Consider the following 17,254-nt stretch of genomic DNA (forward strand, 5'->3'; position numbering starts at 1 on the left):
TGATGAGATCGCGGACCTCCGCCGCGGCCTCGGGCGGCAGGTGGGCGAGGATGTACCCGAACTTGGAGAGCTGCGAAGTGATGCGACGGCCGGCGAAAAGAACTTCAACCTGGGCGAACCATAGCTGCGGGTCGGAGACTGAAAATGGCGGGAGGCGCAGCGGGGAGAGGGATGCTTCGACCGCTAGAGCAGGGGTCGCCGCCGGTGGAGCGGGGTGGTCACCGGTGCAGGCCACTGCGCACTGCAGGCCATGGCGGTGGCAGGAGAGAGAACGGCGCAGGTGGTGAAGGTAGAACGTCTCGGGTCACCAAATGTAGAGGACGATGGTATTCCTCTACATGAGCCCCGACCGGCGATGATGGTGGCCTATCTCCATGGCCGCGCCGGTAGAACTGAGGCAGGTGCTCCAGGCGCGTGGCCATCTTTGTCGTTTTCCACCGGCCGCTACAGGTTCAATGGACCAATCCCAGCATGCACGATGCACTTGTCCACAGCGGACCCCCCCTCGGGAAAATCCTAGATCCGCCCCTACCGAGGGGTTATTGGAATTGGGCGTAGGAGGCGTTACCAGCCGTATCAGCTGGCTCTTTGGGATTTCTTTCTTCGGGATGTGTCGTAAGTTCTTTGGGATTGTTTGAGGTGTATGGGGATGTGCTGGAACAATTCCTAATCGTGACGATCAGAGATTTGCGCAGGATTTTCACCCCAGGGGGCATCGGAACTCCGTTGGGGGCGTGTACCATCTGTATCAGCTGGCTCTTTGGGCTTTTTTTTTTTTTGGGGTGTTGTTAGATCTTTGGGTCTGTTTGGGGTGTGGTGATGTGCTGGAACAATTCATAATGGTGGCGATCAAAGATTTGCACAGGATTTTCACCACACGGGGTATTGGAACTCCGTTGGGGCCATGTACCATCCGTATTAGCTGGCTCTGCGGGCTTTATTTTTTTGGGTGTTGTTAGATCTTTGGGGCTGTTTGGGGTGTGGTGATGGGCTGGTACAATTCCTAATGGTGACGATCAGAGATTTGCACAGGATTTTGACCACACAGGGTATCGGGACTCTGTTGGGGGCATCTACCATCCGTATCAGCTGGCTTTTCGGGCTTTATTTTTTTGGGCGTTGTTAGATCTTTGGGGCTGTTTGGGGTGTGGTGATGTGCTGGAACAATTCCTAATGGTGGCGATCAGAGATTCGCACAGAATTTTCACCACACGGGGTATCGGAACTCCGTTGGGGGCATCTACCATCCGTATCAGCTGGCTCTTCGGGCTTTTTTTTGTGCTGTTGTTAGATCTTTGGGGCTGTTCAGGGTGTATTGGGATATAATGGAATAATTCCTAATGGTGGCGATCAGAGATTTGCGCAGAATTTTCAGCACAGCGGTATCGGAACTCAGTTGGGGGTGTGTACCGTCCATATCATCTGGCTCTTTGGTTTTTTGTGTGTGTGTGTGTTGTTAGATCTTTGCGGCTGTTTGGGGTATGGTGATGTGCGGGAACAATTCCTAATGGTGGCGATCGGAGATTTGCACAGGATTTTCACCACACGCGGGGTATCGGAACTCCGTTGCGGGCATGTACCATCCGTATCAGCTGGCTCTTCGGGTTTTATTTTTTTTGGGTGTTGCTACATCTTTGGGGCTGTTTGGGGTATGGTGATGTGCTGGAACAATTCCTAATGGTGGCGATCAGAGATTTGTGCAGGATTTTTACCACAGGGGATATCGGAACTCCTTTGGGGACGTGTATCATCCGTATCAGCTGGCTTCCTGGGCGTTTTTTTGGGGGGGGGGGGGGGCGTTTCAAGATCTTTGAGGGATGTTAGGTGCTGTTAAGAGCTGCTGGGAAAATCCCTGATGGTGCCAACCAGGGATTTGAGCAGGATTTTCATCCTGGGGGGACTCGTACGGGAGCGTGAACGCCATATCTGCTGGTTTTTAGGGCTTTATTTGCCTTTTACTCACATATTTTGCCCTTATGGGCAGGTATTTGCCGGGCTGTTGTAAGATCTTTCAGGGTGTTACAGGACGTGGGGCCACTGGGAAAACCCCTGTATGAACTGGCAGTGCCACGCCTCTGAGGCCTGCTCGATGTCATTCACTTCAGCCAACCGCCAGAGTCAGTTTTCAAACGCAGAAAGCCTGGCTGCTCCTAGGCTGCTAATGTCAGTTCGTCTCCATGGATGCAGCCACTGAAAGCATGGCTGTGATTAGCAGGCTTTTATACCTTTGCTCAACCTATAAACGCCACAAAATGTAGTTTGTCAACTCTTAACAGAGTTACTCCGCCCAAGAAATTACACTGCAGCACCACCAGGTGCCACCTCTAGGGCTCCCATGGCATCCCATAGTACCCGAACACTCCCTTGTGGCGATGTAGAGTGGTGCGGCAAGCTTTGTGGCCAATGGGAATAAGAGTAGGGCGAGTTTTAAATGTGCCGGTTCCTGTGTTACGTTGGTTAGCTGGTGGGCCTTGTTTAGCCTAGGTGACGTTGCTTGTGCCGACTAAGCATTGTCAATGCTGCATAAAAAAAGAACACCTCATTGCTTTTGGAGTTGACATATTCATTGGGAGGAGAGGCGCACCAGTCACAGCCATGGATCGGCGATCATAGTCATTGGACGAGCTGTGTGGGCAGCCACAGGGCTTCTATGTTGGAAATTATCTGCTGTGATTAACTTAACACTAAAGTGCAAAATTTTCTCCTCATGGAATGAAAGATACGTTGCTTTGACAGTAATACAAAAGGAATACAATTCATCCGTTGCATTGTTTGTGATGTAAGTGCAATGCAAAACCACAGTTTACTCTATCCTTACTCTTACTGCTCTCTTGCGGATGTAGGGTATGTGCCGAACGATTGTGGGAAATTGTCGAATAGTTGGCTATGCAAAATCATGCTCTTTGGGGCTCAGACAAACATCTCTACTGCAGCTCTCTAGGCATTTAAGACACAGAGTTGGTCTTATTCCACCAATTTTTTGTCTGCCTGTGTACCGTGATTAACATGTGACCTTTTGATCAAACAGGAGGGAAAGCTACGTGATTCGGTGACGATGGGAGCGGCGGACACGCCGCTGGAAGACAAAACACTGAGCGTAGTGTACGGGCCAGACTTGGTGAACGTTAGCATGATCCACTTCTGCTGCAACTGCCGTGAGCTAGCTCAACTCTGGACCGAGGAGCTTCTGCGCATGGCATACAACCTTCTCTCTATCAACGCTCCCTCCTCAAAGTTCCTCGAGAAAGTATGTCCATTCCACAGCCCTCTGTACAAACTAGACAGTACCCTGCTACTCTAGACATGGTTTGTCTGCTAGGCTCAGTGTATGTGCAGTACGAACCAAACAGTTTTGAGTGTAAGAGCAAACCTATAGCAGACTTAGAAGTGCAAATCACTCACTACTGTAACTGGTTGTGGCTAAATTAGATGGGACCGTTACAGGGATGGCAGTATTTGTGAACTGATAAATGCTGTATTTATGATGCTGTTTAAATGCTGTGCATTATTATGATGCAACTCAGCCACTCTGTCGTAACAGCAAAGAACTGCATATTTTTTGGAAGCTACTGTAATTAAAATAAATTAACCCTTTTCTACTGTGCTGTATTTTTCAAACAGTGCAGCCATATTACCTTCATACAGCCTTTACAGTGCCATACAGAGAAACAATTGCTTCTGCGTATGAAGAACACACGCAAACGCAGGGACCCCGGCTGAAGCGGAAGCCAGCGTGCGGCATCTCCTATTAGTGCAACCTGCAGGACATGCTCTAGCAGGACTTCCTCAGAGATTTTCATGCCAGTCTGATAGGCTACCAGGTCATGTAGGAAGTCTGCGACCGACAATGCTACATAAACGAGAGAAGACCTCATCGCTTTTGGAGTTGACATACTATTCATTGGGAGGAGAGGCACACCAGTCACAGCCATGGATCAGCAATCATAGTCATTGAGAGTAGCCATGTGGGCAGCCACAGGGCTTCTATGGTGGAAATTATCTGCTGTGATTGTCTTAACACTAAAGTGCTACTAAAGTGCACAAAAAATGTTCTCCTCGTGGAATGAAAGATACATTGCTTTCTGTATGGCACCGTAAAGGCTGTATGAAAGTAAACCCAAAGGCTGTATGAAAGTAAACCCAAAGGCTGTATGAAAGTAAACCCATGATCCCTATTTTCAAAGGCGCACACGAAGTTGCTGCTGATGACGGACCGAGAAGGACGACTCCCGGTGAAGAACGTGCTGAAAATGTTTGCCCAGCACCGGGACGACCGAAAACGAGTGGAGAGGGCCCTTGAAGCTGTTGGATTGGCTACGGGAAAAAACGAAACCGTTGCTCCTGACCGCTTTACCTTCGACGTTTTCCTACGCTTCTACAGGCAGCTTGTTGGACGGCAAGAGGTACAAGGTTTCTCCCATCTGCGGAGGCGACGATTAGTGTTTCCCGAGGGTTTCTTCCACAGAAAATGCAATCAGTAACACATTCACAGTGGTGTGCATGTCCACTTCTCTGTGCTTCTGTTGTAGTGCCACTTTGTGTTTGTCACTCTTTCCAAGCGTTGTGGAAGATCATGGATAGGGCTGTGCGAGTGGTCATTTTAAAACCAAAGCAACAAGATAAATACCCGAAGCAAAGAGAATAAACATATACCCGAAGGAAATGCTACAAAGCGAATATGCAGTTACATAACTGAAGCAAATACTGAGCTAATAGTATGTGTGATCAAACTGCATACATGCTTGATATATGCATACAGATGTTTGTATGGAGCGGCACTCACTTTCTTGTGCACCTTCTTTTGCAGCCTTTTTGTGCTAATGTGTGCAGCTTCAGAACTGTTCAAATATATCACGTTTAAAAGAGACATTCCCTTGACACAAAACTGGAATGTAGAAGTCTATATTCAATTCAGATTTCGAGTCAATCAGTCAATCGCCTCAGTACTCACAAAATCAAAAATATACTTGCACAGCCCTAATTATAAGTGTTTCACAAGCCATAATGCAATGAAATCTGGTTCATTCCAAACCTCTGTAGAAGGCCTGCTATAGGGTCACAATAATACCATGTCGCTTGATTCAAAATCAAATTTTGCAATCAACATATTCCGCAGAGCTTGAGTGCATGGCTGTGGTTAAGACATTTACTGAACAATGAGTTATGAGAGTTAAATGATGCTGTTTATGATAGGTGGATTCCATATTCGAGAAATTATGTGGGGGCAACAAGAAGAAAGTGATGACAGTGGACCAGTTGGTGGATTTTCTCAACAAGGAACAGAGGGATCCCCGCCTCAACGAGATCCTTTACCCTTACGCCAATCCTGCAAGAGCCAGAGATATAATAGGTGAGGAGGGATTGCGTACATTGTAGCAGCAGCTGAGACCAATGAGACACAGAAGGTTGAATGCTACAGCTAAGACTCACAGCTTTCAGTTGCTTTCTTGGACTTAAGAACGGCAGTTGAACTGATCTTGCCTCTTCAACAGCTGCTATTCTTTGAACTTGTGCTGTAAAAGGCTACACACTGGAGCTATCAACAAAGCGACAGATGACAACCATGGAGTATATGCCATATGGCAATATTGTGTGCAACCTGACCTGCTTTACACTTCATGCGTACACTTGTACCATTCATATACGTCACATACATACATCATTTACGATAGTATGAAGGTCACGGTGTATGCAAGTGACTGCTTTACACTTCATTATGCACTTTTTGACGAATCACAGACGGCTAATGTAAACCTGATGTGTAATGTCACTAGTAACTATGTCATACTTGCTGTGTTGTGACATTACCCTATATGTACACTGCAGCGCAATATGAGCCAAACAAGAGCTACGTGGCCAAAGGACACTTTTCTGTGGAAGGCTTCCTGCGATACCTCATGGGTGCCGACAATCCCATCGTGTCACCCGAAAAATTTGATCTCAGCTTCGACATGGATCAGCCCCTCAACCATTACTTCATCAATTCCTCTCATAACACCTACCTGACAGGACATCAACTCACAGGTGAGCAAACGATAAAGCACTAATGGTGAATTCCACTGGTCATTGTAGTGCAGAAAGAGTTATACTTGCTCGAGCACTTGTGTGACACGGCCGCTTCAATCCAACGTGCGTTGCGTTTCATATTGGTCCTCCCGTTTGCGCCTTGTTCATTTCTGGGCTCAACTTACTCCGGCACACTGCACTGCGTTGCATGAAAACAACCAGCGGAATTCACCATAATATTTTTCAATTAGACCATAACAAGCTAACATACGAGGGTGGTTCCATAAGTTTCCGGCCCGACCAACTTTTAATAGTCATAGAGACGAAACAAGTGTATCACTTTTCGACATAGTCACCCTTAACTTCGATGGACTTTTGACACCTTTCAACCAGCATTCTTATACCCTTGAAAAAATAGTCTGAAGTTTTGTCCGCAAAATGCTGGAAAACTGCCTCTTGCACCTCACTATCGTTTTGAAATCTCCGTCCTCTGAGATCCCTCTTCAGGTTTGAGAACAGGAAGTAGTCACTCGGTGCCAAGTATGGACTGTAGGGTGGGTGGTGGATTTATTCGAAGCCGCTCTCCTTCAGTGCAGCCTTGGCAACAGAAGCCGTGTGGACAGGGGCATTGTCCTGGAGCAACCGGACACCTCGACTCAACCTGCCGCGCCTCTTTTCCTTGATGGTGTCTCGCAGTCGGTGCAGGAGTGAAGCATATAATAAGTCGCATTCACTGTGGTGTTCCTCTCTTTGAAGTCGATGAGGAGGATCCCGTGACAATCCCAAAATATTGTTTCCATGATCTTCTTTGTGGATTGTGTGACCTTGGCTTTTCTTGGGGGTGCTTCTCCTGGTTTGCGCCATTCCATCGACTCCTTTTTCGAAAGGGGATCATAGTAGAGCACCATAGTCTCATCCCCTGTGACAATTGACTTCAATATTTCTTCTCCGTTCTCTTGACAGAGCTCCAAAAACTCTTTGGCACAGACGACGCGCTGTTGCTTTAGAACTGACGAGAGAAGTCGTGGCACCCATTTCGCACTGACCTTTTTCATGTGAAGGGCTCGCCGATGATGCGAAAAAGGGTTGTTTTGGAAAGCCCCAGCCTTTCTGAGATTTCCTTAACCTTCAGACGCCTGTCGCTCAGCACTTCCTCCTCGACAAGAGACAAATTTTCTTGTGTCACCACTTCCACTGGACGACCATCGCGTGGATCATCTTCAATGGACTCTCGCCCCAGTCGAAACTGCTTAGCCCAGTCTTTTACCGTCGTGCACGACGGAGAGGCTTCTCTGCACACGTTGTCCAGTCGCGCTTTAATTTCTTTAGGCGAAAGTCCCTCTTTCGTCAAGAATTTTATTACAGCGCGGTACTCGATTTTTACCATTTTAATTGAAGAGTGCACCCTGGCTGTTTGAAATGCCGCTCTCCAACCAACAAAAGCATGGAGAGGGTTGAGGGTGGTGCTCCGGCCCTCTAACAGATGGCGCCACGTGTCCTTAATTGCATTTTCAAATTCGCGCGCATTTTCTACCTCTGGCCGGAAACTTATGGAACTACCGTCGTATGAAACAAACAATTCCTTAGTGCAACAACTGGATGTCTTACTTGTAAATCACCCTCACGGTTGACCTGCTGATGTTTTTCTGTGTGGGGCGTCCCAATTAATTAACGTACGCCAAAATTTGAAAGAAGGTAGAGCACACTTTAAGTTAATTAAATAATTAAAATAAAAAATAAAAAGTTAATTAACACCTAATAGGTTAATAAGACTAGTTAGGTACTTCTTAAAATGGTAGTTTAAAGGAGTACAGAGAGCCATCCAAAAAAATTTCAGATTAAGATGTCTGATGAAAGTGTGTGTGTCATTTTGTCGAATAGCACGAGAGGTTTTGATGTGTGCAATTTGTTTACCAGAAAAAAAAAAACTCGGATAAACATGGGTCTGCGCGTTCGCCCTTAACTCGCCACTCCGGGTATAACGAGGAGGAGAAGTATGATGCCACGTCACCGATGATGGCAACTCGTTCTGGTTCGCTGGTCAGTGGGGGCCAGTGCCCTGTCCCTTTGCCGCCGTAGACCAGTTTTACCAGTTCCCCCATAGAATTGGGGATAGAAAGGGCAGCCGAATCATGGCCGAGCCAGGAGCAATGCTTTTTTCAGAACCCGAACAGCCGAGTAGCAGATGACAGCTGAGTAGCAGACAACATTTCTCTGGACCAATCAGCAAGCGTGGTGCCTGTAGTGCCACCGCGAGGCGCCAGGCAGATCACAGGCTGGTACTGCTCTCCACCGCCGTTGCGCACGGTCGCTTTTTACTTTAAATTCAATTTCTGCGATAATTATGACTCTATGGGGTGAAATAATTCTCATGGTGCATCTTACTGGCCTGCCTAGCAGTTTTATACAAAGAAAACAGGGTGTTAAAAATGGCTTCTGTAATACTTTAGAGTTGTCAATTGGAAAGTTGTAGAGCACCTCGATGAAAAGTTTCTAGCAAGGTATGCTTTGTGTGGAAATATTTTTTTTCTGTTTTCGGTCTAGAGAAAGAGCCCCCAAATTTTAAAGAAAAACACATGTGACAATGGAATCGTGGGCGCATTGTCACTTGGTACATTTTTGTATTCTGTGTGCTTTTTTATTAGGCCGGAGAAAGAAAGTTACACAAAGTGTGGAAACTCCTCAGTCAGGTGCTCCTTAATCTACAACTTTCCAATTGACCCCTTGGCTCTTAAACTAATATATATTAAAAGTTAGCTACTTAGTCTTATACAATAAATTAATTAGACACAATGAAAAATATTAGTGGCTATGGTGCACTACTGCTAAAAACTAGGGTTGTGCAAATAGTAAAAATGTCAAATACGAATCAAATAGTGTAGAAATATTTTTGCAAATATTTTACTTTGCCTATCGAACTGAACAATGACTTGAAGTAGCCCTGTTCACTGAAATGTGCACATAGAGCATATACAGCCACATTTTGATAATCACAGAAATATGTCGGGAGGCATGAACTATGAAAGGATGAGGAAAAGGTTGCCACACCCACAAGACAACTGATACTGCTACAGTTTCAGGTGTACCCCACTAGTGGGGTACAGTCATGCATCAGGTTGTCAGCACCATTTTGCTTTTGTCCATAGTTTAATGTGCTGTCTTGCATGGCCCTATAGAAGTTCTAGTGCCTAACAACAGTGGAGTCTTGCAATCTTCCAGAAAGGAACCTCATCTTTGTCCGTTTTGGTGCCACTGGCACAGTCAGGCTCCTGTCAGTATAAGATGCAACCAGTTCATACGCCTGTTGAGGCACGGTTGTCTTTGACCTGCAGTTCATGGTAGCTTAGAGCATTGTGGCTGCCATGTGACTACATTTGCCACTTCCATGAGGACACCCGCAGTTCACCCTTGATATTTGTCCACTCCGTAAGGCCGTAATCTGCACACAATGAAGAACAATGTTTGCAGGATGCTCACATGAACAAACTTACACAAGAGACGAATAGTTCAAACTTCAGCACACATATCGTGTTAAACTTCTGCTTGTCTTTCGTCGATAAACCAAGATTGTCTTGAATGAAAAGTGACACAAATAAGACCCGTTTCAGCCCTCCTGGAGGCACACTGTGCACCGAATGCTCCTTTGTTTACCTTTATGGAGCGTGCACATGGTTCCTCCAATCAGAACTGTCCTAGCAATGTCACTGTGATGTCATGTGTATTGACGTCGTGCACTTGCGGAGCGTTTAGTGCTCTTTATATTTTTGGGGAAGTTTTGGAACAAGCCCTGCTATTTAGCGTTGTTGTTCATAGAGCCTGAAGTTTCAGGGTTTAATCCGATTCTTCCCCGAATTTGCACCCCGAATTGAAGGTTGCCTCTTTAGGGTGAAACCCGATTTTTACCGGGCAAATTGCCCTCACTGAGGCATCTGTAGGAATGCACACTAACTCGTTTGGCAGCAAACGCAGTCACATCACCATTTGTACCGAGCCAGCTCAGTTAGTTTGAGTAACTGAGCTCGATTTCTCCCCGAATTTAGCACAGTGGAAGTTTTTCCACCTGAATTTGCATGAATTTAGAGCACATGTTTATTTACCTGATTTTTACTCCCTGAATTTAGAAAAACATATTTCCCTAAAACTCCAAGCTCTAGTTATTCATAATAAGAGTTGAAGTCACGCTGACATAAACCCTGTCTCTGCATGTATCACCAAAATGTGTGCGTAAATTTATACATACACAGCCTGTATGCTACCATAGTCAAATTCACCAGCTTGACTGTGTTTTCTTTCTACGCTCTAAGGAACTGTTATAACGCAGGCAAATCATCGGTGGAAATGTACCGCCAGTGTCTGCTCGCGGGCTGTCGCTGCATTGAGCTCGACTGCTGGACTGGACGCAACTCCGACGAGGAGCCCATCATCACCCATGGCTACACAGTAGTTACAGAGATACTCCTCAAGGAAGTAATTGAAGCCATCGCTGAGAGCGCCTTCAAGACGTCCGAGTTCCCCGTCATCCTCTCGTTTGAAAACCACTGTTCACCCAAACAGCAGGCCAAGATGGCCATGTACTGCCGCAAGTTCTTCGCAGACATGCTCGTCACGGAACCACTCTCCAGCCATCCATTGAAGAGTGGCCAGCCACTGCCTTCTGCCAAGCAGCTAATGCGGAAGATCATCATCAAGAACAAGAAGAAGCATCATACTCGGCCTCACAAGGCTCCTCCCCCTCAGGGGGTGGTGAGAGAGGAAACGGAATCCGGGGAGTCGGATGCTCTCATGTCGTCGCCATTAGATAGCAGTGGGATCGGGAGCAGCGAGATGAACGGGGATCCGAAAGCTGCTGTGGCTGCGGCTGACATGGAAGACTGGGACACAGACTCGGGGACAGAAGAAGAGGAAGTACCTGACAGGTCATCCGAAGACCAAAACGAGGTAGGGGTTTATTTGTGATATAGTTTCCGCGCCATTTATTGGGCTTGTAGTCAGGGTGTCGAACCGAACCCGAACCCGAACCGAAAACCGTACCCGAACCGTTATTTTTGCCGGAACCGAACCCGAACCCGAACCGAAATTTTCATGACACTGTTGAACCCGAACCGGAGCAGAACCGTAAAAAATAATAGCGGTAACCGGTTCGCAACAAAACGGTTCGGACATAAAAGAAGTCAGCATAAGAGTTCCTCTCTATCCCCGAACGAAGACATATTGGTATCATCATCACGCGCCTATATCATGGATTTCAGAAATTTTCACCTAGCAGTGAGATGACGACGTATAGTAAGTATACTTTCAGCGTCTTTTTAACATGTTGAAGCGCAGTTGTCCTTGTGAGCGCCGCGGCTAGCGCCCCACGCACGCGGTGGGGCATCTACTCTTCAGAGACGAGGTGCCACACGGACGAATGAAACAGGAATGGAGTAGGCCAGTTATGTAGCTCTACAGGACGAATATGCGATCAAATAAGCGCCCAAGATTTCCCTTTACACGTGAGCAGTACAAATTAAACAAGTCAGAAACATGAGAAGTGGAGAAGGAGCGTACGCAGAACGGTGCCTGTTTGATTGGTCGTGGCTTGAAAAGTAAATGTGGTTCTGCTTATTGGTAGTGCAGTTGTGTCGTGACATATTGCCTTTGTGTTGTGGATTAACTAGTGCACTTCTGTGAGCTCGGACAGAGTAAGGCTGGCAGGCTTATTTTCGACATGCTTCAGTACGGTTTCAGATCGATTCACGTTGCGAAGGCATGTACTGTCGCCGGCTGGTACTGTCGTCTATGTTACGCTGTCCATCTTATTAGGCTTCCTTTAAGTGTATCTTGCTGGCACTGTGCGTGTGAAAAAAGAGATTTTGGGAACAGAAAGTAGCTGGACTACATCGCTTCAACAGCGTGGACTCTATTTGCAATAAGTGTTCATCCATTCCTCATTTTTCTCGCTAAAGGGCTACCTCACCGCTAGAGACGTCAATGCAGACAACAGCAGTAAGCTATTAGCCACGCATTTCCTGATAAAAGCAGTTTTATGGAACATATAAAACGGAAGCGTTGAACCGGTTCGCGAACCGGTTCGGGGCTGCGAACCGGTTTGCGAACCGGTTCGATTCTTGGCATGGCCGAACCGGAACCGAACCGGAACGAAATCAAAACAACGCGAACCCGAACCCGAACCGTACCCGTATTTTTTGCGGTTCGACACCCTGCTTGTAGTAGAGTCCTATGAACCATTGAGACTCAATTACAATGGCCCCATTTAGTACAATTTATCACGCAAGATGATATTTTTTTCTTGAGGATTCTTGCTGTTAACGTGCTAATGTGAATTGATGGTGGGGCATGCCGCTTGGTACCTTCCGGTGTGCTGTAATATTTGTGCTTCGTAGAATCCTTGTTGTTTCGTTCTCTCTGAAAAAAATGATGTAAGAAATGACCTGACTGAGTATTGACATACGCAACATGCGTTGACTTGGTGATTGCTAGGATATACCTATGGCCTTGTGTTTTAGGGTAAAACCCATTTTAACCCCCCAATTTGCATCATCGTCACTTCGAGTAAAACCCGAAAATCCCCGAAAACTAACTTTACAAAGTGCCAGTCCAGCCACCGGTGCCGGCACTCGAGGATGCTACATGCACTACACATCCAGCATGTCCGTTCTGCATCTCATGTTCATCTAAAATGCGATAAATGCTCTTTTTTTATTATCCACCCGAAAACTTGCGTTTCCACCTGACATTGCCTAACTTTACCTGTCTTACAGCTCTTGAAATAGCACCAGATTTTTACCCCCAATTTTAAAACAAACATAAAACCCGTAAACACAAAAGATATAGCCAGTGATGATCCGATACGTTGAGCACCTCTGTGAATTCCCACGATGCACCTGCAAAAAAATAGCACCACGCTTACTACTGGTCGACTACATTTCGACGGATGGGCTGAAGCCTCCTAATAATAATAAAGCAGACCCTTCGCTATGCCCCTGTTCATATATTACTTGCAAAGCAGTGCTTCATTTGTTTTTAGAAAAAGGGTAACATGCATATTTATGTCAAACGCTACCAAGGGCACACAAGAAAATTTAGATGCACACACACTAGCTCTGCATTTTGTGACTGACTTGCATACACAGCACACAGACTTGATTGGGACGACCAAATGACTTCCGCATATTTTTTCTTTTAGGAGGCACAACATTGAATTTGCTAGTCCTTCACTGTTTGCTACTTAAAGTGCTAGCAAACTTTGTCAACAGTGTCTGAAACACATTATGCTTATGACAGGGTACAGCCGCCAAGGAAACAGAGGCAGTTGCAGAGATGTCTGCTCTTGTCAACTACATTCAGCCAGTCCGGTTTCATTCCTTCGAGCATGCTGAAAGTAAGATCCTTTTAAGCGATACCATTACGTGATACATTTTAGCTGTGTTCAACTGCACTGTGTGCCTAAGTAACTTTAATTGTACGCTCTGCGTCATATGTTGTTTCTTTTCAGAAAGGGACCGCAGTTATGAGATCTCATCATTCGTTGAGACACAGGCCACGAATTTGCTCAAGGAACATCCTGTAGAATTTGTCAAGTATCCTTTTTTTCTGTTTTGTTAGTAGTTATAGCTCTGTTGGGGTAGAGAATAAATGAAGGTGAACACAAGCAAATTATTTCTCTCAAGGTATTCAGCAATTTTGCCAGTGCCAGTCATTATGTAATAGGCGATTTCAGATATTGCCCTTGTGCTCCGCACGGGGGCCCTCCGTCGCCCAAGTCACGCGCAGCGCGCAATGCGTCGTGGGAAATGGTTTACATTCGTTCTCGTCTGCCTGTTGCTCGAAGGTGCGGGAGGTGAAGGAGAGAGAAAACCGAAACCGTTTGCGCTCTTCTTCTTTTCTCCGACTCATGAAAACTAGATCCCAAGGTGCAGCGGGGCCGCGGGGCTTTCGCAACACGGCGCTCTCTGGTGGGCCATCCATGCAATTTCTGAAATCGTCTATTGCATAGTACAGTTGTAGTTAGAATCCATGCTCCGTAGAATGACCTTTCAAAGGTCATTGAAGAAATACAAAGAATATTTGACAAATGAATGCTTATACGTTGGACAACAAGGTTGGGGGAGGTGTTAACTATGCAATCAATCATGCTGATTATGCAAGTGAATATGCCACATTGAATTCGGTATCTGTGCGGTTATTCCAGTGGAAGTAGCAACTGTATGCACTGTGTACTGCGTCATTGCAAGAGGTCTCCACTGTACCAATAATTGACTGCATCCCACTGTTCATGCCAAGATTTAGAAAGGAGTTAACTTGACTATGCCACCAGTTATAATAAGCGCCAATTGAGTAGGATATATCCAAGTGGTACAAGAGTTTCTTCCAGTAACTACATGCCTCAGGTTTGTTCCTTTACTTTTAGTATTGCAACATAATTGAATGCAATTGTTAATGCAATGCTTCAAAGGAACTTCTCTGTAACAGACTCCGATATAACAACAAAATTAGGTATGGAAGTAAATTTTTTCCTAACGTCGTAAGGACATTCATTGCAATTTTGTATACATCAGGATGATCACGAAGTAAAGTCCTTCAAACGTACTAGCTTGATAACAAAATTCAAATACGGATTTGAAGCATTGCAGTCTGTGATAATTCGGTTACTAACATTGTTACTAACATTGTGTAGTATACACACTGTTACTATTAACATTAATGTTAGGCATGTGTATTTCCACAAAATAGCCAAACAACCTTCGCATTTTTAAACTTAATGTCCAAGCAGTTCTCATTAATAAAGTTGTGGGTTGAGTGGAAACTACAAACGCATATCTTTTTTTTTTCTTGCAAACAAACAAACACATACATGTATCAGCGATGCCCAGCAGACCTGTGTAGAGATTCAAAATTTCCGGAAATTTTGAATCGCTCGAAAAAACCTTTTTTCTTTCTTTTTTTTCTTTCGGGTTTTTTCCCGAAAAATTGGAAGAAATGGAAACAAATGTGGTTACTGCTGAGTCGAAGCATTGCTGGCCAAACCACAGCATAGAATGAGCTAGATGCTTTAGTAGTACAAGAGATAAACTGATGTTCTGAGGGTGGAACAACATAGAAGGGACAGATACAAACAAAGCCTCAAATTGCCTAAGAAATCAACGATGAAAGATGATCCATCGTTGATTTCTTAGGCAATTTGAGGCTTTGTTTGTATCTGTCCCTCCTTGTTGTTCCAGCCTCAGAACATCAGTTTATCTCTTGTTCAACAGGTGCCGTTTGCGTCGATTTCCGTCGTATGAATGTGTGTATGAGTGAGCAAAAATGTAAGAGTGAAAGGAGGGTGAGTGAGAGTGAGTGGCTGGTTTGTCGTCCCTTCAGATGACGCACCCCGAAAGTCACTGGAGAGGCGTGTTAGCTTAGCTCAATTGGTAGAGCCCTGGACCGGCAATCCAGAAGATGTGGGTTCGATCCCTACAGCTGGCTAACCTTTTCAGTGACTTTCATCTTTCATCTTTCATCGCTTTAGTAGTGTTCATCCTCTAGGCATAAGTGCAGAGCAGAGCTTCCCATGAGACTGCTGTCTACTCAGCAGTAGGTAATTAGAACAACCTGTCCACTTTGGCCAGAACTCCGACATTATGTGAATGCGATGGCGATCGCTTGGGGCGGCCAGACGGAGCACTAAGTTGGTGGTTGTTGGCAGATTGGAGGCACCTAAGGCACTGTTGGCGGGTTGGAACGCATCAAAGGCACGAAAATTTACATTTTTGAATTTTGTCACCTGGAAATTTTCGTCTATTTTTCCGGAGACAAGGAAAAAACCCGAAAAAAACTGGTTTTTCCCCAAAATTTCTGTTTTTTTCCAGGGCTTCTAATCTCTAGCACCTGGTGACGGCCCTTGATAACGATATTAATGTAGACTATTTTTAACGAAGTAGAGATGATGGCATAGAACAATGCTGCTCTCTTTTTGCTTGCATTGCCTTGGAGAATCCTCATGCCACTGCATCACAAACCCCGATATTAGGATTGCCTGGTTTCATGAGTTTGCCTTTCATCACAGCTTATTTTCTATCATGAGGTTTTTCTTTGTAATAGAATACTGTGTTTGAGAGCAGAAACTACAGCTCTTGTTTTGTTGCAGGTATTTTGGAATGCAGGCTGCCAACTTATAGCCTTAAACTACCAAACTTTAGGTGAGTTCATTGGATGGCGAAGCAGTCCTTGGAGCAAACTTGGACCCTTTTGTGTAGAGATCCGAAATAGTCTTTCTGCCTTGAGTCATGTCTTTTGGGCATGTAGATGTCCAAAGATGTCTTTTGCAGATTTAGTGTTTCTAAATATGTCTCCTCTGGGTCTGCTTTGGATGCCTGTAGTACTAGAGCTTCACAGTGTTAGAAAGCAATGCTTCTCTTTCACTGTGGATAAAATACACAGAAATGTGCAATGTTGCGCAATGCACGCTGCGCAATGTTTGTGACAGAATACAGTTGCCGTCCGATTTTTCGGACTCGGCGAGGATCGCGCAGAAGTCCGAATAATCGAGCAGTCCGAAAAAACGAATTTCGCTTGAAAATAAACTTTACTAAGTACTAGTAGGCTGGAAAAAATTTGTCGATGCTTTCCTAACGCGCTTCCAGCTCTACCTGATAACATCAGCTTATATTTCCCGAAGTGACATTTCGTCACTGTACACTGACAGAGACACCGTCGTCATCAAGTCCGCAAGTCTGCTTCACCTAATGCATGCGTGCTTTACGTGAAGCTCGCTTTACAGCGCTGTCGCGCGACTCGCAGGCGCAGAGCACGTGCTGGGCCTTCGGAATCAAGCCGTTGGCCAAGAACGGAGACGCAAAAGCGTTACGACAGCCCTGTTCCACTCAGAGGAATGGAAAATAAACAATCATGGCCTGTTTTTTTTCCCCTCAATATTGGTTGATTTCTTCTGATATGAATTTCGGATGATACTAATATTTTCCGTCACCCCAAGAGAGAAATTCGTTGATTGAGCAAACAGAGTTCGAAATATCGAGCGACAGGGCTGCACGGCGTCCGAAATTTTTGACGTTCTTGTACATCAACCAGGGCCTGTGATGGGGGAGGGCGAGTAAGGCGACAGCCTTAGGCCACGCGCATGAAGCCCTCAACCTTTTTTTTAAAATATCAAGTATGCATTTAATCGTGTGAAACAGGCCCCCCGATGTGCCTTTGCCTCAGGCCTTGCACACCCCTAGCACCGGCCCTGACATCAACTCTATGAGGC

General features: G+C 45.6%; 1 protein-coding gene across 2 annotated transcripts in view; it reads left to right on the forward strand.

The window, feature by feature from the left end:
- LOC135396740 (1-phosphatidylinositol 4,5-bisphosphate phosphodiesterase classes I and II-like) overlaps nt 1–17,254 on the forward strand; it is a 175,727-nt gene that overhangs the window by 135,207 nt on the left and 23,266 nt on the right. For both annotated transcript variants that reach the window (XM_064627881.1, XM_064627882.1), the window contains exons 4-12: nt 3,029–3,247; nt 4,185–4,403; nt 5,194–5,350; nt 5,827–6,024; nt 10,328–10,944; nt 13,291–13,387; nt 13,502–13,586; nt 14,324–14,396; nt 16,136–16,187. In XM_064627881.1, coding sequence (XP_064483951.1) covers nt 3,029–3,247; nt 4,185–4,403; nt 5,194–5,350; nt 5,827–6,024; nt 10,328–10,944; nt 13,291–13,387; nt 13,502–13,586; nt 14,324–14,396; nt 16,136–16,187 — 1,717 coding nt within the window. The remainder of the gene's footprint in view (nt 1–3,028; nt 3,248–4,184; nt 4,404–5,193; nt 5,351–5,826; nt 6,025–10,327; nt 10,945–13,290; nt 13,388–13,501; nt 13,587–14,323; nt 14,397–16,135; nt 16,188–17,254) is intronic.

This window comes from Ornithodoros turicata, chromosome 6, assembly GCF_037126465.1.
Source record: "Ornithodoros turicata isolate Travis chromosome 6, ASM3712646v1, whole genome shotgun sequence".
Classification (NCBI taxonomy): domain Eukaryota; kingdom Metazoa; phylum Arthropoda; class Arachnida; order Ixodida; family Argasidae; genus Ornithodoros; species Ornithodoros turicata.